The sequence below is a fragment of the Rutilus rutilus genome (assembly GCF_951802725.1).
Source record: "Rutilus rutilus genome assembly, chromosome: 23".
NCBI classification, from domain to species: Eukaryota; Metazoa; Chordata; class Actinopteri; order Cypriniformes; family Leuciscidae; genus Rutilus; species Rutilus rutilus.
The window spans coordinates 6,927,516-6,949,465 of NC_140233.1; the positions used below are offsets into that span (position 1 = coordinate 6,927,516).

At 35.3% G+C, this 21,950-nt stretch overlaps 1 protein-coding gene across 2 annotated transcripts in view; it reads left to right on the forward strand.

Moving 5' to 3' along the window:
* Nucleotides 1-21,950, forward strand: part of plxnb2b (plexin b2b) — a 153,246-nt gene that overhangs the window by 119,004 nt on the left and 12,292 nt on the right. For both annotated transcript variants that reach the window (XM_084398033.1, XM_084398032.1), the window contains 20 exons: nucleotides 1,021-1,147; nucleotides 1,738-1,894; nucleotides 4,328-4,439; nucleotides 4,841-4,952; nucleotides 7,608-7,709; nucleotides 8,472-8,564; nucleotides 8,793-8,880; nucleotides 9,764-9,927; nucleotides 10,212-10,360; nucleotides 12,258-12,369; nucleotides 13,057-13,193; nucleotides 13,275-13,457; nucleotides 14,726-14,837; nucleotides 15,358-15,558; nucleotides 15,630-15,809; nucleotides 17,637-17,773; nucleotides 17,876-17,976; nucleotides 19,088-19,317; nucleotides 19,852-20,033; nucleotides 20,700-20,766. In XM_084398033.1, coding sequence (XP_084254159.1) covers nucleotides 1,021-1,147; nucleotides 1,738-1,894; nucleotides 4,328-4,439; nucleotides 4,841-4,952; nucleotides 7,608-7,709; nucleotides 8,472-8,564; nucleotides 8,793-8,880; nucleotides 9,764-9,927; nucleotides 10,212-10,360; nucleotides 12,258-12,369; nucleotides 13,057-13,193; nucleotides 13,275-13,457; nucleotides 14,726-14,837; nucleotides 15,358-15,558; nucleotides 15,630-15,809; nucleotides 17,637-17,773; nucleotides 17,876-17,976; nucleotides 19,088-19,317; nucleotides 19,852-20,033; nucleotides 20,700-20,766 — 2,746 coding nt within the window. The remainder of the gene's footprint in view (nucleotides 1-1,020; nucleotides 1,148-1,737; nucleotides 1,895-4,327; nucleotides 4,440-4,840; nucleotides 4,953-7,607; nucleotides 7,710-8,471; nucleotides 8,565-8,792; nucleotides 8,881-9,763; nucleotides 9,928-10,211; nucleotides 10,361-12,257; nucleotides 12,370-13,056; nucleotides 13,194-13,274; nucleotides 13,458-14,725; nucleotides 14,838-15,357; nucleotides 15,559-15,629; nucleotides 15,810-17,636; nucleotides 17,774-17,875; nucleotides 17,977-19,087; nucleotides 19,318-19,851; nucleotides 20,034-20,699; nucleotides 20,767-21,950) is intronic.

Genomic DNA, 21,950 nt, shown 5'->3' on the forward strand with positions numbered 1-21,950 from the left:
AAAATAGTGTCTTGGCATTTGTCTTTGGTATCCTGGTGCTCATATGGAAGGTAAAAGTTTTAATCCAGCAATGGGTCCCTATTCCTCCTATTCCTCACTGTTTTCCTGTCTATTCCCACTGTACTTGCCAAATAGTATAATTTTTTTAAAATAAATAAATATAAAATATATATATATATATATATATAACATGATGATTATAATATAAAATAATTCTGTATGAAGGTGTGTATATATATGATAGATGGATGGATGGATGATAGATAGAAACACAAAAAGCTAAAAAATGGGTATTTTATATATTTATATACATTAATAAAAAAATTATTATTATTTTACATTTGATTTAATTGAATTAAGGTTTTTATTGTAAGTAATAAGTAATTTAAAAACCATAAATAATACTTAGATATATTTAATAATTTTGATGTTATGTGTATATATCTTATTTGTATATAATTTAATAAATCTTTTTTAACTTTTTTACATTTCTTATATTATATATATTTAAATATACTTTTATATTTATTTATATTCACACATATATATATATATATATATATATATATATATATATATATATATATATATATTGTATGTGTGTGTGTGTGTGTATATATATATATATATATATAAATAAAATTTTATTATTATTATTCAAAATTGTATTAAATTAATTATTTTTATTGTACAATTGACAATTGTTACATTATTTATATATATATATATATATATATATATATATATATATATATATAAATAAAATTGTATTATTATTATTCAAAATTGTATTAAATTAATTATTTTTATTGTACAATTGACAATTGTTACATTATTTATATATATATATATATATATAAAAAAATTTTTTTTTTTGGATTAATGATTCTTATTCTATTATTTACAGAATACAAAAATGCACTGTAAAGACAATCATATTTTCCCTGAAGTGTTATATTATAATATTGTCGTATTTAATTGCACGAGAAGCGTTGTTTTAATGCGTTATTGATTGTGTAGATGCACCAGGCGTTCGGAGTGCAGTCGTGCGGAGGAAAAGAACGGGTGGCTGTGGAGTCCAAGCCAACAGTGTGTGAAAATCGTCTCTTTCCACCCGCCAAATCTCAGCTGCTTGAAGTCCCAGCAGGTACCAGCCCGAGTGTCGCGGACACAATTACCAGAGTCTTATTTTTAAACCAGACTGCTCAGCACTGATTATGAGAAAAGCTGAGCATGACTCCCACACAATGAGGCCATATTGGTGAACAGACGGTGAAAACACAACGGGCGCTGATGGCACGTTTAGAATTCTGTTCTAAAGGTGCTGCCGTTGTGTTTTGCACTTCAATGCAATACGTTCTCTGATTATGGCATGCGTGTATTAACTGGACCATTCTAGCTGTTTTATTGAGAGAAACGTTTAGAAGTTATTTGTAAAAGTATTATATTTTACCTTATGAAGCCATAGCCTAGAAGTTCCACCTCAACACATTGAGCTTCTTTCTAAAACGTGAGAAGAGCAACATTTTCCTCATAAATCCATAATTTTTTTATTTGATTGCATGGAACAAACCTAACCAGTCATCTCCTTATAATATGTATAAATTAAAATGGCAAAAAAAAAGACAAAGGAAATGCTATGTATTGGTTTCAAAGATTGAAATGAAGGATTGTTCTGCTTATTTCTCTCATATCAGCACAACTGTGTGAGCTCAGAGTTTGTCAAATGTCCCTCAGGTTGAGATAAACGTCCGATCGCTGCCGATCCTCAGAGACTCCGACCGGATCAGCTGTCTCTTTGGCTCTTATCGCAGCGACGGCAGGATGGTGGACGGTAGAATCAGTTGCCGTTTACCTGAACAGACTCTTATACCCCCGACACCTGCACACCAAGGTACGTCACTCGTCTCAACACATGAAATCTGAATCAGACTCTCTTTACACTGTTTAATTACATGTTTATTTTAGTTAGTTATTCTATAAATAATTGTAGTTACTGGTATATATATATATATATATATATATATATATATATATATATATATATATATATATATGTGTATATGTGTGTGTGTGTGTATATATGTATATGTGTGTGTGTGTATGTATGTATGTATGTATGTATGTATGTATGTATGTATGTATATACACTCACCTAAAGGATTATTAAGAACACCATACTAATACCGGTTTGACCCCATTTCGCCTTCAGAACTGCCTTAATTCTACGTGGCATTGATTCAACAAGGTGCTGAAAGCATTCTTTAGAAATGTTGGCCCATATTGATAGGATAGCATCTTGCAGTTGATGGAGATTTGTGGGATGCACATCCAGGGCACGAAGCTCCCGTTCCACCACATCCCAAAGATGCTCTATTGGGTTGAGATCTGGTGACTGTGGGGGCCATTTAGTACAGTGAACTCATTGTCATGTTCAAGAAACCAATTTGAAATGATTCGAGCTTTGTGACATGGTGCATTATCCTGCTGGAAGTAGCCATCAGAGGATGGGTACATGGTGGTCATAAAGGGATGGACATGGTCAGAAACAATGCTCAGGTAGGCCGTGGCATTTAAACGATGCCCAATTGGCACAAAGGGGCCTAAAGTGTGCCAAGAAAACATCCCCCACACCATTACACCACCACCACCAGCCTGCACAGTGGTAACAAGGCATGATGGATCCATGTTCTCATTCTGTTTACGCCAAATTCTGACTCTACCATCTGAATGTCTCAACAGAAATCGAGGCTCATCAGACCAGGCAACATTTTTCCAGTCTTCAACTGTCCAATTTTGGTGAGCTCGTGCAAATTGTAGCCTCTTTTTCCTATTTGTAGTGGAGATGAGTGGTACCCGGTGGGGTCTTCTGCTGTTGTAGCCCATCCGCCTCAAGGTTGTGCGTGTTGTGGCTTCACAAATGCTTTGCTGCATACCTCGGTTGTAACGAGTGGTTATTTCAGTCAAAGTTGCTCTTCTATCAGCTTGAATCAGTCAGCCCATTCTCCTCTGACCTCTAGCATCAACAAGGCATTTTCGCCCACAGGACTGCCGCATACTGGATGTTTTTCCCTTTTCACACCATTCTTTGTAAACCCTAGAAATGGTTGTGCGTGAAAATCCCAGTAACTGAGCAGATTGTGAAATACTCAGACCGGCCCGTCTGGCACCAACAACCATGCCACGCTCAAAATTGCTTAAATCACCTTTCTTTCCCATTCTGACATTCAGTTTGGAGTTCAGGAGATTGTCTTGACCAGGACCACACCCCTAAATGCATTGAAGCAACTGCCATGTGATTGGTTGATTAGATAATTGCATTAATGAGAAATTGAACAGGTGTTCCTAATAATCCTTTAGGTGAGTGTATATATGTATGTATGTATGTATGTGTGTGTGTATAAATAAATAAATAAATATATATATATATATATATAAATATATATATATATATATATATATATATATATATATATATATATATTTGTGTATATATTTTTTTTTGTGTGTGTATATATATATATATATATATATATATATATTAATATTGTGTATATATTTATTACTAAATACTGTATATTATATAGTTGTATGTATATATGTATTAGTTGTAATGAATACTAAATGTTATTATTATCATTTATAAAAACAATTTATTGTTCATAATAAATAAATGTTCCTATTTATTGTTTTTATTGTTGTAATTAAAATGTAATTATTTATTTATTTATTTATTAGTTGGCTTCATATAATTTAGCAAGTTTTTAAAGCAGGTTTAAATTAAATAATGAACAATTATATAATAACAATAACATACATTGTTAATAATACATACATTTAATATTTTATATAATCTTATGATTTTTATTATTATTATTATTATTATTATTATTATTTACATGTTTTTTCAAACTCAAATGCTGTTATTTATTGTGGAAAATCAAAAGGAGATATTGTTGCACTCCTGTTTTTTCAACCACATCTGTCAAGCTACAAAAAGAGCAAAAATCACCATTAAAAAGCCCATAAGACTGTGAACTCGAAAACTGGAGCTGACCGATTTGTGAACTCATATGAGTTCAAATTCTGCCTGTTCCTCATGCAAAGCTTTGGAATTTAGTTCATGCAGTCATATGAAGTACTTTTATGGTACTTTTAGTCTAGTTAGGTTTCTTACACCAAAGACAGATCATAATTTAGTGTTTCATGAGCATTTTTTTATCCTCTCACTGACCCTCAGGTTGTTTTTGCTACTGTATCTTTAAGACATCTATGTGCAGATGACCTTTGCTATGATTGGCTAATCTGACCCGCTGTGTCTGTGTAGATTTCGTGGCGGTTTCGGTCTCCATCTTTGTGAACAGAAGCGTGGAGGTCGCGTCCAGCGAATACAAGTTCTACAACTGCGCAGCGGCAGTCCGGAAAGCAGAAAACACACCGTACGTTTGCTGTCTCGCCTTCTATTGTCAGCGAGTGTGTGTGTGTCTCTGCTTTGTGCTGACACCACTGTGTGTATAATGAATACTAGCATCTGTAACGATGAGGTTTACTCATAAATTGTAATGCATCACTGAAGCTGGAATTGAATTTGCTTACGTTTTTTTTTTCTCCAAGAGCAGGAAATTGCTTTCGTTTCTCATTCATTCATCACACATGAAAGTCGATCTCTCATCTCTTTTTTCCCCTTCTCCTTGTGTTTTTTAAGAGCTCTGGGACATTGCTGATGAATGAGTATTATTTGAAGTGCACTGGGACTATATGTTTTTACTCCAAACATTTACACACTGATGAAAAATTTAACTGGAACCCTGGTTTAATGGTTGCGCGTGTTTCTCCGCAGATGCACTTCCTGTGTGAGCAGCGCTTGGGGATGTCAGTGGAATATTGCGGCTCACACCTGCACGGATCTGAGCGACGCAGAAACCGGCGCCAATATAATCAAACCCAGACAGGTACTGAGATGAGAGTCAAACGAGCTCGCATGCGCCATTTTCTTTCTTTTTATCAGTCATGCACTGCCGTTCAAAAGTTTGTTTTGAAAGAAAGAAATGAATACTTCAATTCAGCAGGGATGTAAACATTGAACAAGTTACCAAAACTCAAAAAAATGGAGGTGATCAGTTACATCAACATTTTTAAGTTAAGAAATTCAAAGTTTGAGTAAGCAGAACTGGCAGATTTTTTATTTTGTACTCATACAGTTTAATTACTCTTAGCTTGAAATATTTGAGTGAGCTCGGTCATTCATTGAACTTAAAATTATCATGTAATCTCAACTTAAATATTTTTAGTAGTGGAAACTTGGCTGCACTGTAAAAAGTGATCAGTTGACTTAACTTTAAAAAAAGTGAAGAAAGTTGAAAAAATTAAGTTATGTGAACATGAAGTTTATTTACTTAATAATTTTGAGGCAACTGATTTTTTCACCTTTTTTTAAGTTAAGTCAACTGATAATTTTTCGCAGTGAGCTTTAACCACACTAAACCCTAACGCTCAAAATAATTAATTGGTTTGAGTAGGACAAACTTAAATGAAACTAATTAGTTCAGTCAAATACATTTTTACGAGTATTTAGCACTTTCTTTTTCTTTCAAGTTCACAGAACTGATATATTTTAAGTAAACTGAACTGTTTCATTGTTTTGAGTTTTATGAAATGATTTATTTTAATTTAAACAAACTTAAGTTTAACTGAAACGGCTGGGATGTCCATTTCCCAGCATGCTTTGCCGATTGCACTTGAATGGGAAAGTAAATGCTAAAATTAAGTGTAATATAATGTGTTTTTTTTTGTGCAAGATTAATGTTAAGTGGGAGATTTAGTAGTGATTCATGTTTTGTTGTGCTAATTTAGAAGAGTTTCTGTTAATGTTGGTTTTAGGATAGTTACCATCATGGTGACAAGTGGTGCATGCGGCTTGATTTGAGAGCAAATAAAATCTTTATATTGTTGTACTCATACAGCAAGTACTATTGTTAGCATGATAACATAATAGTATGTTAGCAAACTAGCTTGTTAAAACTATAAGTTAATACTAATGAAAGTGTTCACATTGAGATTACATGAAGGTTTTAAGTTAAATGTATGAAATAGTGTACTCTGATTTTAATTGTTCTTAACTTGAAATGTTTAAGTACAAACTTAAAATCTTAAGTTCTGCTTACTTAAACTTTGAATTTCAATACTCGATACAATCGATTGCCTTACATTTTTTGAGTTCTGCTAACTTATTTGGGTTTACAGTGTAGCTAATTCAGGAAATGCTAACTTGTTAATTGGTAACACAATGCTTTTATAGCATCAGCATAGCATATCAATTGCTGAATGAGAATGACAATATAGATCATTTAACATATATCTGTTCTCAAACTAAGCTTGTGCTCCGCTCATCACCATGATGGTAACTCCCAAAAAAAAAACAAAAAAAACACATAACATAAACTCTTCTAAATTAGCATAGAAAAACATGAAACACTACTAAATCTCCCACTTAAGATTAATCTTGCACGCAAAAAAACTAAAAAACATTTATATAACACTTAATTTTAGCATTTAACTCTCCCTTTCGATTGACATGGCAAAGCATGCTTGGAAAAATAAATCCCAGCCCAGTTTCAGTTAAAATTAAGTTTGTCTAAATTAAACGAAACAAGTTCATGAAACTCAAAACAATGAAACAATTCAGATTACTATAAATGTATCAGTTCTGTGAACTCAAAAGAAAAAGAAAGTTCTAAATACTCATAAAAGTTAATTTGATCGAACTAATTTGTTTAATTTTAAGTTATGAATTACGTTACGACAAGCATTTGGCTAGTTTCCCTGCCCAAGATGGATGTCATCTCAAATGAAAAGTTGTTTATTCATGCGTTTGATAGCTTTTTCTTTCAATAAGACCAGGAATGTGTGTTAGGAAAAATAAAACCATCTTCTGAATGTCATTCTAACTTTAGATGGGAAGTGTTTTAGCAAAGTATTGCAGATGAGGAAACGTGCTAAAAATGACATGTATGAAAAAGCAGACATTGAATAAACGTCTGGGTGATGTATGTGTGCTATCAGCACCATTGATTGGGCCGCTTTGATTAGTTTCATGCGATTCTCATCTTCAAACTCCTGGTCCAACTGGTCCAGACATTTTATTTATTTATTTATTTATTTAAACCGTTTCTTGGAGCATAAAGCTGAGTTATTGATATCCAGTGCCAGCAATTTCAGAAATGGCCTCCACACTGTTTGATATTTGCTGTTTCCTGGAACAGTCACACGTGGCTGATGAAATGTGGACACAAAGTAAATGACTTTACTCAGAAAGTTTTAATGTGAAACGTTTTAGCTGAATCAGCAAAATGAAGAAAAAAACAAATGGATGGGGAAAAAATGGATTATATGCAATTAGACACAGTCGCCAATGTCAGTGAGGATATATTTCAGCCGTAAATAAACGGTTTCATTCATGCACGTCTTCATGGTTAATGAGTTTTTCCCATTTTCAATGGACGCTCGTTAATTTATGTTGGATGTAAATTAAGAATCGCTCACAAGATTGCCGCAGATGAGGACTTTCCTGTACAGCAGAACCGATTTCTCCATCTTCTGTGGTCTAGAACAAGAGCTGTCCACGCTTCGAGAACCCAGATCCCGTCCTTATCCCGGTCGGACACAAAACCCGGATCAGTTTTGAGGGCATCAATCTGGACCCGTACAAGGTGAGTTAAACTTCCCGGCCTCCTTTTAACAGTAAATGTCTTCTTCAAGGTCACTAGGGATAAATAAAAAAAAATTACATCAAAAAAAAAAAAAAAATTAATAAACCATCGCTATTTTGTTGTCAGTATCTTGTCTTCCAAAACAAAGTTGCATAAGATATTAAGTAGATAAAATATGATCATTATAAGTAATCTGATTACAGTTATATAATCACAAATAATAAATAATTATTAAATACGTGATACTTACAGAATATACATAAAATAAAATTTATTATTAAATAATTAATAAAATTAGCATATATTAACATTTGTTTAGAAAAGGCTCCAAATTACGATATTTCAAAGACTTTATTTTTTTAAATAATAAAAAAAGTTTTTATTTATATAATTAATCACACAAAAATAATATGCTTAGTTAACATCCCTAATATTAAGACTTGTTTTCAGATCATATATCCATTGGAATTTTTTTTTTTTAAGGTACAAGAATAATAATTATTATTATATATGAATAATTATATATACTTTTTTTAACTATGAAAATAACTTTATGTAACTTTTTTTTAAGGATGTCTTTATATGTTTTCTGGACAACAAGAGACAAATACTGATTGAGAAAAGTCTTTTTGGCAGTCTATTCATAATCTGGTTATAGTTTTCCTCTAAACGGATCTGAGTCCGGCTTCCTCCATCATTTCCTGTCCTCTTACCTGTGAATAAATGTTTTCAGTTGATGTTTTCTGAATTGTGACTCATTAGGATCGTGATTTCACCATCGGGACGGAGCTGATGAAGTTCGAGGAAGATGTCAAGACAGAGTCGGGACCCTTCTACTCTTTCAGCGGATATGTGGTTAGCTTCAGTAACTTCCTCATTTTTGTATACAAAACTCTTGCTAAATGATACACAACCAATTACCAACATAAAGATTCACCTACCTACACTTCTTCAACGGCTCTTGTGGGAGTTTGAGATTATAGCTCCCCCTGTTGGAAAGTGTCCAGCCTGTAAATCACCTCTAGTCTTTAATGTGGAGGAGAGAACCGTCGGTGTTGGCTCACCCTTTCGTCTCTCTTCCAGTTTTCCTTTGATAAAGCTCACGAGACCAACGTTCTGTTCCATGTGAGAGACAAACACACGAGAAAGAAGATCGACAGCAGTCTAAGTGGTAATCGCTCTCACTCGCTTTTCACTCACCCTCATGTCGTTCCAAACACATAAAAGAAGATATTTTGAAGAATGTGATATTGATCAATAGTTTAGATTTTAGACACGATATTGTCTGTTTTTCATATTGGAAATGCTGTGGAAATGCATTCATGCCACCTCTGAGCTGCAATAAATGTTCATGTGTAATATGTATAATATATGTATATACAGTGCTATGCATAAGTTTAGACACCCATGCTAAAGTTGACTAAAAAGAGGAATAAAAAATCATCTTTTGGAAATTGAACTTAATGCCTTAATTAAAAAAATGAGGAAAAATCCAACCTTTAAGGACACCAATTTTCTTTGTGAATGAATAATGTATCGTAAATAAATAAATGTTCTTCCTTAAAATACAGGGTGCATAAGTCTGGACACCCCTATGTTAAATTCCCATAGAGGCAGGCAGATTTTTATTTTTAAAGGCCAGTTACTTCATGGATCCAGGATACTATGCATCCTGATAAAGTTCCCTTGGCCTTTGGAATTAAAATAGCCCCACATCATCACATAGCCTTCACCATACCTAGAGATTGGCATGGAGTACTTTCCATAAGATCATCTCTCAATGCAAACCAGCCATTAGGCTAACTGAAATAAAACCATGCCAATCTCTAGGTATTTTTTTAATTAAGGCATTAAGTTCAATTTCCAAAAGATGATTTTTTATTCCTCTTTTTAGTCAACTTTAGCATGGGTGTGTAAACTTATGCATAGCACTGTATATGTATAATAATAAACTATATGTTGAATCAAAAAAACGATTTCTTTCTAAAGCTACTTTCTATCATTTTCTCATTTAACACAATAATGGCTTTAAATGATGTTTGTTTGTCTTTCAGTCACTCTGTATAACTGCTCTCTGGGACGTGAAGACTGCAGCTTGTGTAAGAACGCCGACCCCAAATATCAGTGTGTGTGGTGCAAGCAGACCAGCTTGTGTGTGTACGACCAGCTCTGTGCCTCTAAAGAGCTGGAGGAGTGTCCCGACCCCCAGATCACTGATGTGAGTCCCGAATCATGGCTTTTATGGGACAAACGAGACCTTTTCCAAGTTCATGTTGTGCTTTTAACAATCGTCAATACTCAAAACGCAGCTCAGAAAGTTCAAGCAATAATTTAAAACTTCTCTCATTCTCCTTCCCTATTTTCTCAAATTTTGAGCAATTTAAACCTCAGATCATGATGGGAATTTGACTGTTGTTTTAGTGAGATTGGTTATCTCAGCTCATCTCTGTGGTCTTTTCTCAGAGCGGTCCATGATTAGGATCTTTTTATAATGTATTTCAGATCACGCCGAGATTCGGCCCGCTGAAAGGAGGAATAGCTGTGACGATTAAGGGCTCGAACCTGGGCGTTCAGAGGGACGACATTAAAAACATCACCGTGGCCGGAGTGCCGTGCAAACACCTGCGGGAACGGTACTCCGTCTCAACCAGGTAACGTCAACAGAAGCTGAGACACTTTCCATGAATAGTGTTCAGAAAAAGATCAATGTGTGTATATATACATTTATTTATTAATCTGCAGTAAGTGTCATTTTAAATGAGAATTGCAAATTTTACAATTTCTTTTACTTTTTCTAGCTGTAAACCAAAAAAAAAAAACTCTAAATTAAACAAACTATTTATATAAATGCAAAAATGTTTGCAAAAAAAAAAAATAAATAAATAAATAAATAAATATATATATATATATATGTCTGTGTACAGACATATGAATGTATGTAAAGTATGTGTAATAAATAAATAAGCAAAGCATAGGAGCAGGTTTGCAAATTTTACCTAAATTAAGCTTACATTCAGTACATGTTAGCAGGTTTGGGACCATATATTGGTTTATTCTGGTTTGATAAACCTATAGTCCACAACAAAAAATAAACATTTTGTCTTTTTTTTTTTTATATATATATAAAAACGTGGACGTTTTTCATAAACTCTTGCACAAACTGTGTTCGGTATTGAACGAGCTGTTATACAATGAAATCCCTGCTGGACTTTGAGTGTGCAGATCTCTGTGGTACCAAATGGCCTGATTTTTTTAGTTTTTTTTTGTAGCGAACGTCCTGTTTGAGAAATCTGGTTCATTCAAAGCTTAATAAAAAAATAATTACCCAGAATTCGAACATGTAAAAATCCCCTCAAGAATGATCTAAATAATTTACATTTGGCAGACGCTTTTATCCAAAGCGACTTACATTGCATTTCAAGGTACACATGTACATTCTTATCAGTTCTTGCTTTCCCCGGGAATCGAACCCGTGACCTTGGCGTTGCGAGCACCAACGCTCTACTGTTTGTAAATCTTTTAGATGCTTCGTATTATGTTTGTCTATCCATGGAATATTAAACGTGTGTGAGTTTGCCCTCTCGTAGAACAACATCAGATTTGTACGTTTTTGAAATACGGAGCATGTTGTGTAGATTCAGAGACAACGATGAGGCAATGTCAGGCTTGGCTGAGTCAGTGATTCTACATCAGGGTTTATCAACTCTGTTGTGAGCGTTCAGCCTGACTGAGTGTTTGTCTGGCTTGTTAACAAGTTTGAAAAGGATCTTCCAGCAGGAGAGTTTGGCTTCAGAATGGTAAATAAGCTCTCGGAGAGATCACCGTCAGGAGAGTCTGTCTGGGGAGGTTCAGGGCAACAGAAGATCAGTTTTCTGATTTATACATTTCAGACGTAATGAATCTGGAATCTGTGGGTTTGGTGATAATTAATAGCATCTTTTCGGCATGTTTTAGGGTTATCTTGTCTTCTGCTCATTTTGACCTTGTCTGGAATCCATTAAGGGTTAAAGAAATGTCAACTTAAGCTTCATCGACCTGAGGATTTCCACAAACAAATTATTCCACCTCTTCCTTCAGTCTGTAAAAACATTAAGTTAGTAAGCATAGAACATGTATTTTTTTATTTTCTAAATGTATTAATTTACTATTTTATTTATAGTATTTCTTATTATGTGTGTGTGTGTATATATATAAAAAATATATAAAAAAAATATATAATTGTTATATTATGATTGTAAATATATATATATATATACACAATATTTAACGCAATTAATGTAGCATCCATTTTTCTTCCTTTCATCCTTCTGCTGCGTTACTTAAATACATATGTTGACAGGCAGGTAGGACATCCTATCATTGGATTCGGACCGAATGCAATGATTGGACGAACATTTTTTGGTCCTGAGACTTCCACAGAAGATATATGTAGGCCTACATGTTTTAATATTTAGACCACTTCTATTATTGATTTCTATCAGGATGTGAAGAGAGTTTCAACCTGTATAAAAAAAAATAATTGCCTGTTTGTGTTTGTTTGTCTGGCAGTGTGGTGTGTGAAATTGGGCCGGTGACACTGTACAGAACCGGAGAGGTGGAAATAGAGGTGGGCAGAGGAAAAAAAGGCGTATCCACAAAAACGGTCCGCTTCACCTACAGGGTGAGTCACGATTCTCCATTACCCAGCGTGCACTACACACATACTAATTCTGTGAAACTCCACTTGAGATCCAATCCAGAGGGCTGCCACTGTTTTTGTGAGTCAACGGGAGCTCTCTGCGTCTGGTGTGTGTAGTGATGGGCTGGTGTGTGTGGTCACCGGTCACATGCTCCTGCTGGAGTTACAATTATCAGCGGCTGACGGCTTGAGCAGAAATGATTGCATCAGTTTTTCAGGGAGATAGGCTGTCTCAGTCGCTCCCACAGGGAGACGCTGAGGGTATGTGTTTGCTCAATGGACTGACGGGTCTCGGACAGCGCGCAGATACATTTCGTGGGATTATGTAATCATTACAATGAAATGGTAATGCGTAGAACACATCTGTCATTGCTGGGTATTTGCAGCTCTTGTGCACATCATTATTATCCCCGTTCAAACGGTTTCACGAAAATCATGCATGCCAGGCCAGTAGGTGGCGATGTCACTTTGTAAAGAAACACACGCACCTATAGACTGAACATGTAATACACATGCGCATGACGTCACACAAATTCACATTTTTGTAGTTTAAACAGAGACGATAATGGCACCGGTTTCAAAACGCCGTTGTCGTGTAAATGAACGACCAAAAATGCATTTCCCGTTTTTAGTTGAAAACACCCCTAAATATGATCTTTGTTTCTGTAGGACCCCATAGCACAAAGCGTGTCTCCTAATCGAGGTCCTAAAGCAGGAGGAACCATCCTGACTATTACTGGGATAGGCCTGAACACAGCTTCAAAAGAAGACCTGCAGATCTTCGTTGGCGACGTGTCCTGCAAAGTGTGAGTGCATCATGGGAAATAGTCTTTTTCATTAGATTTTCCATTTTTGGGGTTCATTTTTTCATCTTCCTCTGTGTTTAGTGAGAGCTTCGGAGATCAGATCACCTGTAAATTGTCTGAGTATCAGGGCGATACGGTTCCGTCAGCTCGCCTCGACGTCAGAGTTCAGTACGGCAAACACACCACAACCAGCATCAAGACGATCTTTCAGTTCTCCAGCAACCCCTCTGTGTCTGACCATCAACCCAGGAGCAGCTTCATCTGGTCAGTTCCGTTTGCCAGAAAATCCATCCAATATTTTCCTTGCCGCACAAAGCCATTCTTACATCATTACCCTCATTTGTACACTTTTGAATTATTAACTCTTTCCCCACCATTAAAGGAAATTTCCAGCTTTCCATGTTTTCACTGTTATACGTTAGAGACTTATATTATGCAACTTCTAAAAAAGTACTGAATCTCCAGATCAAGACACAGGTGAAGGAGGAGCAGAAACAAGCGATAAAAAGCATTGCTTATGCACGTTGTAGGGGGAAAGAATTTAGATATTATTTGGAGAAGGATATTTAATATTTTGAGAAGTACATTTTTATCTCAAATAATAATATATATATATATATATATATATATATATATATATATATATATATATATTATTATTATTATTTTATTTTTTATTTTATTTTTTTGTATAATGTTTAGTATAAGTATTTAATATAGGTTTGTATGTATATGTATAATTCAAATGTGTGTATTTATTTATTTATTTAATTTCCTTCCCCTTGGTTTAAATTTATACAAACTGTAATTTAATTTTTTTTTACTTTTCATTGAAAATACGATTATGTATTGTCTTGTTAAATACCAATAAAAAAACGATTATTATTATGATTATTATATTGATATTATGAATATTTTATTAGTTTATTATTATTTTGTATATGAACTCTTTTGTATTTTTAAATTTAATATATAATATAATCATATATGGAAAAAGTTGATAATACAAAATAATATATATAAAATATTATATTATATAATAACTTTTCTATATTATTTTTTTAATGTAATATATATACTGTATATATTATATTTTATATATATTTTGTATTATTAACTTGTACAATGTATATAACATTTATATAATTTATATTATTATTATTATTATTATTATATATTGTATATTTATAATAAAACATTCTGAAATCTATATTTTAAATTATTTTTTATTATTTTTTTATATTAACTTTTTATACATTTTTAAATCTGTAATATATTATGTATATTATTTTGTATAATTAACTTATATAGAATAAGTTATAAATATTTGATATATATTTTTGTGTATTTAATTTATTTAGAGACAACATCATATATACAAGACAAAATGTTATTTTATTTATATATTTACAATATATTTTTTATATAAATAATGCCTTTTTTATATACAGTGTATATATATATATATTGCTGCCCTTTAGCAGTGTAACCTCAAACTTAGTAAAAAAAACCCATTATTGTGTATATTTCAGTGGTGGCAGAAAAATCCTAGTGGTCGGTTCTGGATTTGACCTGGTCCAGAAAGCTAGTATCAGGGTGGTGGCGTCCGCTGGAGAATGGTCCGAACAGGGCGTCCCAGAGGAGGTGAGTGCCAGAAACCTTCAGAGGCTCTCAGGGGAAACGTCACTTGCTGTTTGTTTTTCGTTTCATCGGTTCTTCTCACTGTTGGGTCTCCGTCTTGCATGACTTGCTCTGGTTCTGATTGATATGACGAGAGCTTCTCTGATCTGAAGCGCTCAACGAGACGGAGATTAAACGAGCGTTTATCTAACGAAAAACTTGATGAACGCTTCATTTCATCTCCCTTATCTGAGGAGGAGCTTTTGTGCTCCAGACCTTTCTCAAGCGGTCTCACTTCTTCCATCGCTCTTTCTCCATCTGCCTATTTAACAGATTTTTCCGCCCCCAGTTTCAGGGACTTTTGCTGCTCCCCCTCAGAATATCAATAGATTTCCCAGCAGCAGTGAAATCTGTTCCTCTATGGTTTCGCATTCTGAGGGCCTTTTGGTCCATGTGCTCGCAAAGGCTGCTAGGAAAAGAGTCAGAAAACTGAGGAGAGTTAAATTTACAGAAGTTACATAAACTCAATCTCTCTTTTTCTCAGTTTGTCGAGGGTTTCACGCACAAAAACGACAGCGTGATCGTGTTCATGTCCCCTGCGGTGAACGAGTCTCAGTTGTTCAGGACGTACGTGCAGCTGGATAACCTCCAGACGGAGCTGACGCCGTTCCAGTATCATCCTGACCCGACGTTTGACCCCCTCAGCAAGACTGTCATCACTGAAAACAGCATGATCATCGTCACCGTGAGTATCCGCTCCACTGTCAATCAGACACGGGGTTTCACTCTTGTAAACGTGTGTTTGGTGTGTCTCAGGGTCGGGGGTTTTCCAGCGCGATGACGGCGAGGGAGGCGCAGGCGTTTGTGGGGGATGTTCAGTGTACCGTCAACACACTACAGGAGGATAAACTATTCCTGGACCCGCCCTCCACCGCACCCAGAGCTCGATCCAAGAGACTGAGGAGAGACACCGGCTCTGACCCGCTGGACCTGCTGGTGAGAGAACAACATACAGCCATACATCTATCCAACCATCTATCCATCCATCCATCAATCCTTCTGTCCTTCCATCAATCCTTCTGTCCTTCCTTCCATCCATCCATCCAACCATCTATCCATCCATTCATCAATCCTTCTGTCCTTCCATCAATCCTTCTGTCCTTCCTTCTGTCCTTCCTTCCATCCATCCATCCATCCATCCAACCATCTATCCATCCATTTATCAATCCTTCTGTCCTTCCATCAATCCTTCTGTCCTTCCTTCCATCCATCCATCCATCCATCCAACCATCTATCCATCCATTTATCAATCCTTCTGTCCTTCCATCAATCCTTCTGTCCTTCCTTCCATCCATCCATCCATCCATTCATACCTATATTCATCCATCCATCCATCCACATATTCATCCATCCATCCACATATTCATCCATCCATCCATATATTCATCCATCCATCCATCATCCATCCATCCATCCACATATTCATCCATCCATCCATATATTCATCCATCCATCATCCATCCATTCATCCATCCATCCATCCACATATTCATCCATCCATCCATCATCCATCCATTCATCCATCCATCCATCCACATATTCATCCATCCATATATTCATCCATCCATCCATCATCCATCCATTCATCCATCCATCCATCCACATATTCATCCATCCATCCATTCGTCCATCCATTCGTCCATCCATTCATCCATCCGTCCGTCCATCCATCCGTCCATCATCCATCCATCCATCCATCCATCCACATATCCAACCAACCATCCACATATCCAACCAACCATCAATCCTTCTGTCCTTCCTTCTGTCCTTCCTTCCATCCATTCATCCATCCATCCATCCAACCATCTATCCATCCATTTATCAATCCTTCTGTCCTTCCATCAATCCTTCTGTCCTTCCTTCCATCCATCCATCCATCCATCCACCCATCCATTCATCCAAATATTCATCCATCCATCCATCCACATATTCATCCATCATCCATCCATCCATCCATCCATCCACATATTCATCCATCATCCATCATCCATATATTCATCCATCCATTCGTCCATCCATTCATCCATCCATCCATCCATCCATCCACATATTCATCCATCCATCCATTCTTCCATCCATTCATCCATCCATCCACATATCCAACCAACCATCCATCCATCCATCAATCCTTCTGTTCTTCCTGCCATCCATCTGTCCATCCATCCATCCATCCATCCATCATCCATCCATCCACATATTCGTCCAGCCATCCTTTTTATATTTAAAAAAAATTATTTGCTTTTGTTTATTTATATATCCATCAGTCCATCTATCAATTATCTATCTGTCCACTTATTCATCTATTTTGTTTATATATAATTATATATATTTAATTAAATATCCATCCACCTATTTATCTATTCATCTATTTATCTGTTTCTTTATATTCTTTACTTTTTATAAATAGTTGTTATTAAAGTAAAATACATTTTTATATATTTTATATTTTATTATTAATTGTGTGTGTGTATATATATATATATTTTTATGTTTGTTTATTTCCATCCTTCCAATTACAATTTATGTATTTATCTATCTGTTATTTCACCCAACTATCTATTTATCTGTCCATCCATCCATCTATTTATCTGTTCATTCATCCATCCATCCATCCATCCGTAATACAGTCTGTATCTCTCTCTGTATCTCATCACGCTCTGATGTTCGGAAGAGTCTACACACACACACACACACATTCAGAGCTCAGTCACTACTTGTCTCTGACCTTCTCTCTCTCTCTCCCTCTCCCTCTCTCTCTCTCAGATTAAGTTTGGCAATGGCGAGTGGATGGTCGGCTCTGTTCGGTACGAGAGGAGGTACAATCTCCCGTTGCCCATCATCATCCCGGCGGTGGTCGTTCCCATGCTGCTGATTATCGCCATCTCCGTCGTCTGCTACAGGTTACAAAAAGAACTGCTCTTCCCACAATGCCCTTGAGGTGTTCATCTGACTGAACGTTTCATGTAATGAATTCATGAATTCATCTGATCATCTGTGTGTAGGAGGAAGAGCCAGCAGGCAGAACGAGAGTACGAGAAAGTGAAGCATCAGCTGGAGAGTCTGGAAGAGAGCGTTCGTGACCGCTGCAAAAAAGAGTTCACAGGTCACGCATGAACGCATAATCCCGTTACCATGGCAGCAGGGGTGTTTTTAGCATGCTAACAGATGATTTACGCTAGAAAACAGCAACAGAAATAGTATATGTCTGACTTATATTAGTCAACTATTCATTGAAGATATCTAAAAGATATCTGTCTCCATGTGTATGGCTTCTGTAACTTTTTTGAAATGATAACCGTCTCGTGACTAAAGGCCGATAAAAATATCAAAACGTAAATATATAAGAAAATCTAAAGCTAGTTGAACTAGTTTGTTGTTGGATGACCATATTTCAAGTACGCTATTTAGAGAGTAGCTGATTTATTTATTCATTAAATAATTTATTGTTTATCTGAACTTCCAGCTATTTATTAATCAATTAATCAATTATTTATTCATCCACCTATTTCTTTCTTTATTTAATCAATTGTTAATATATCAGTCCACCTATTTATTTATTCAATGAATCTATTGATGTCTATTATCCTATCTATTGTTTATCTGTCCATTTACATTTATTTATTTTTCAATGAATCCATTATCGATTCATCCACCTAATTTTTTATTTATTTATTTATCGGTTGTTTATCTGGCCATTCACATTAATTAATTATTATTTTATTTATTTATATATCAACTGTTCAATATCGATTCATTCACCTATTTATTCATTTATCAATTAATCTGTTATTTATCTATCCATCCACCTACATTTTTTATTTATTTATTTGTCAATTGTTTATCTGGCCATTCACGTTTATTTATTTATATTGATGTTAAATATCTTTCAACTGTTTATCTATAAATCATCTTATTTGTTTATTTAACTTATCTATAAATTATATCAATCAACTATCCTTCAACCTATTTATTTATTTTTATATTTATATATTTATCAATTGTTTATTTATCCTTCCAACAATTTATTAATTTATCCATAAATGGTATTTGCAACGCTGCCTCAAATTTTGGCCAGAATTAGTCATTTCATATTGTTGTTTGATTTTTAAAACACAAATTAACATAATCTAGAATCTTTAATTCTGAGTTTAGAACTGATTGAATAAGTTTAGCTGGATTTTGAAGCTATGCTGACCGTGTCATTTCCTGTGCAGATCTGATGATCGAAATGGAGGACCACACTAACGACATAAGCGAGGGCCGGATCCCGTTCCTGGACTACAAGACCTACACGGACCGCGTCTTCTTCCTGCCCTCTAAAGATGGCGCCAATGACGTCATGATCACCGGCAAACTGGACATCCCAGAATCCCGCAGGGCTACGGTCACCCAGGCGCTGAACCAGTTCTCCAACCTGCTCAACAGCAAAACCTTCCTCATCAATGTACGAAACACAAACAACACTGCAATTATGATCCATTTCTAGACATCTACCGCTCTTCACCTGCTCATTTTAAACAGTTAATAGCGAGAAAGGTCAGCAAATTAATATTTGACGATAATTGTCGGGGGTTTCTCAGACAAACACATGCATCAGTGATGGAGCCCTATAGACATCTAGCAGACATTCACTTAATTATACTGAATGACAGTAAAAGGGCCCCAGAGGACTCAATCAGCTCCTGCGCTCTCATTAAAGGTCTTTTATATTCATGGTCCAAACACAATTAAACTTTTACATCTAATGACACACATGAATACACGTAAACAACCACGCCGTCAGTGTTTTAAGACTGGCCTGTAATTATCTTCCCAGTGTTTATATGGTTACGCACAACACACAAAAGTCAAACATAACCAGACATCATTAAACATAATAATCATTAGAGTATAACAAGACGCTTGTTTAAGATGTAAATCTGAATGCTCCACAGTTTTAATCACATGGGAAAGTCATAATTTGTGTGTGTGTGTGTAGTTTATCAGAACGCTGGAGGGCCGTCCAGATTTTAACGCCAGGGCCAAAGTGTATTTCGCGTCTCTGCTGACCGTAGCGCTTCACGGTAAACTGGAGTATTACACAGACATCATGAGGACGCTTCTGCTGGGGCTCATGGAGGATTACGTTCACAGCAAGAATCCTAAACTGCTGCTCCGCAGGTGAGACCCGAGATCCGCAATCTGATTGGCTGGCTTTATGCAACTTCTGGGAGTCCGGATGAAAGTATTTTCAATTAGGTTGTCACTAAATATCACATAAAACATGCCATGTTAGTCAAAAGTCTGTCTCTGCAAGAATGAACACTGTCCTAAAGACACATGCGCAAGCGCAACACTCACCAGCGCCATGTTCACATGCTTGTTTGATTGTCATAGTTGGGTGCTGATGCTAATTATCAATGTTTGTTATTGACTCAAATTAGTGTACAAGTGTTCATTAAAGCAGTAAGCCACTCGAGGCCGTGGTTTATAGTGATCTTACCACAGTTAAGGAGTGTTGTTGAAGCAGAAACCACTTAAAATCTCTGTAATGTGTGGCCTCAAGTGCCTTATTGCTTTCATTAAAAGGCAGCAACCGCAACATAATAAAAACACATAAGTGTTCAATTAATAACGATGGTAATTCTTCATAGTAATCATCATACAATTCTTCTGTCATGTAATATAGTTCATTAGCCTGACTGAAGGCTGTTCAGCAAATTGCCGTGTTATTAAAGTGTTTAACTGACAGATCAGACTGAATAACAGCTTCAAATGTGACTCAGAGCCAGAACTGTCAGTTTTACAATAAATAATGTGTGTGTGTGTCTGTGTGTGTTTCCGCAGGTCTGAGACGGTGGTGGAAAGGATGCTGAGTAACTGGATGTCCATCTGTCTCTATCAGTACCTAAAGGTAAAGTATCAAACAGGACGCACATTCATAAAGATTCGCTCATATTTCATTTCACAATACATCAGGATTTTATGGAAGCTTGTTTCCACCACGGAATAAAAAAGTAAAAAAGGCAATTGCGAATTTATATCTCACAATTCTGACTTTTTTGTTTTCTTTCTTGCGATTGCAAGTTTATGTATTGCCATTCTGACTTTATAAATCGCCATTGCGAGTTTATATCTCACAATTCTACAAAAAAAAGTCCCGAATTGTGAGATAGAACTTCACAATTGTGAAAAAAAAGTCAGAATTTTGAGATATAATCTCGCTTTTGCGGAAAAAAAGTCAGAATTGCGATATATACTCGCAATTACGATAAAAGGTCAGAATTGTGATATAAACTCGCTATCGTGAAAAAAGTCAGAATTGTCAGATATAAACTCACAATTGTGAGGAAAAAAGTCAGAATTGCGATATCTACTCGCAATTACGAAAAAAAGTCAGAATTGTGAGATATAAACTCGCAATTGCGGGAAAAAAGTCAGAATTGTCCGATATAAACTCGCAATTACGAAAAAAAGTCAGAATTGTGAGATATAAACTCACAATTGCAAAAAAAAGTCCCGAATTGTGAAATAGAACTTTACAATCGCGGAGAAAAAAAGTCCGAATTGTGATATAAACTCGCAATTATGAGAAAAAGGTCAGAATTGTGATATAAACTCGCTATCATGAAAAAAGTCAGAATTGTCAGATATAAACTCGCAATTGTGAGGAAAAAAGTCAGAATTGCAGTATCAACTCGCAATTATGAAAAAAAAGTCAGAATTGTGAGATATAAACTCGCAATTTCGGGAAAAAAGTCAGAATTGTCAGCTATAAACTCGCAATTGCGAGGAAAAAAGTCAGAATTTCGATATATACTCGCAATTACAAAAAAAAGTCCGAATTGTGAGATATAAACTCGCTATCGTGAAAAAAGTCAGAACTCACAATTATGAGGAAAAAAGTCAGAATTGCGATATCTACTCGCAATTACGAAAAAAAGTCAGAATTGTGAGATATAAACTCACAATTGCAAAAAAAGTCCCGAATTGTGAGATAGAACTTCACAATTGTGGAAAAAAAGTCAGAATTGTGATATAAACTCGCTAATGTGAAAAAAGTCAGAATTGTCAGATATAAACTCGCAATTGTGAAAA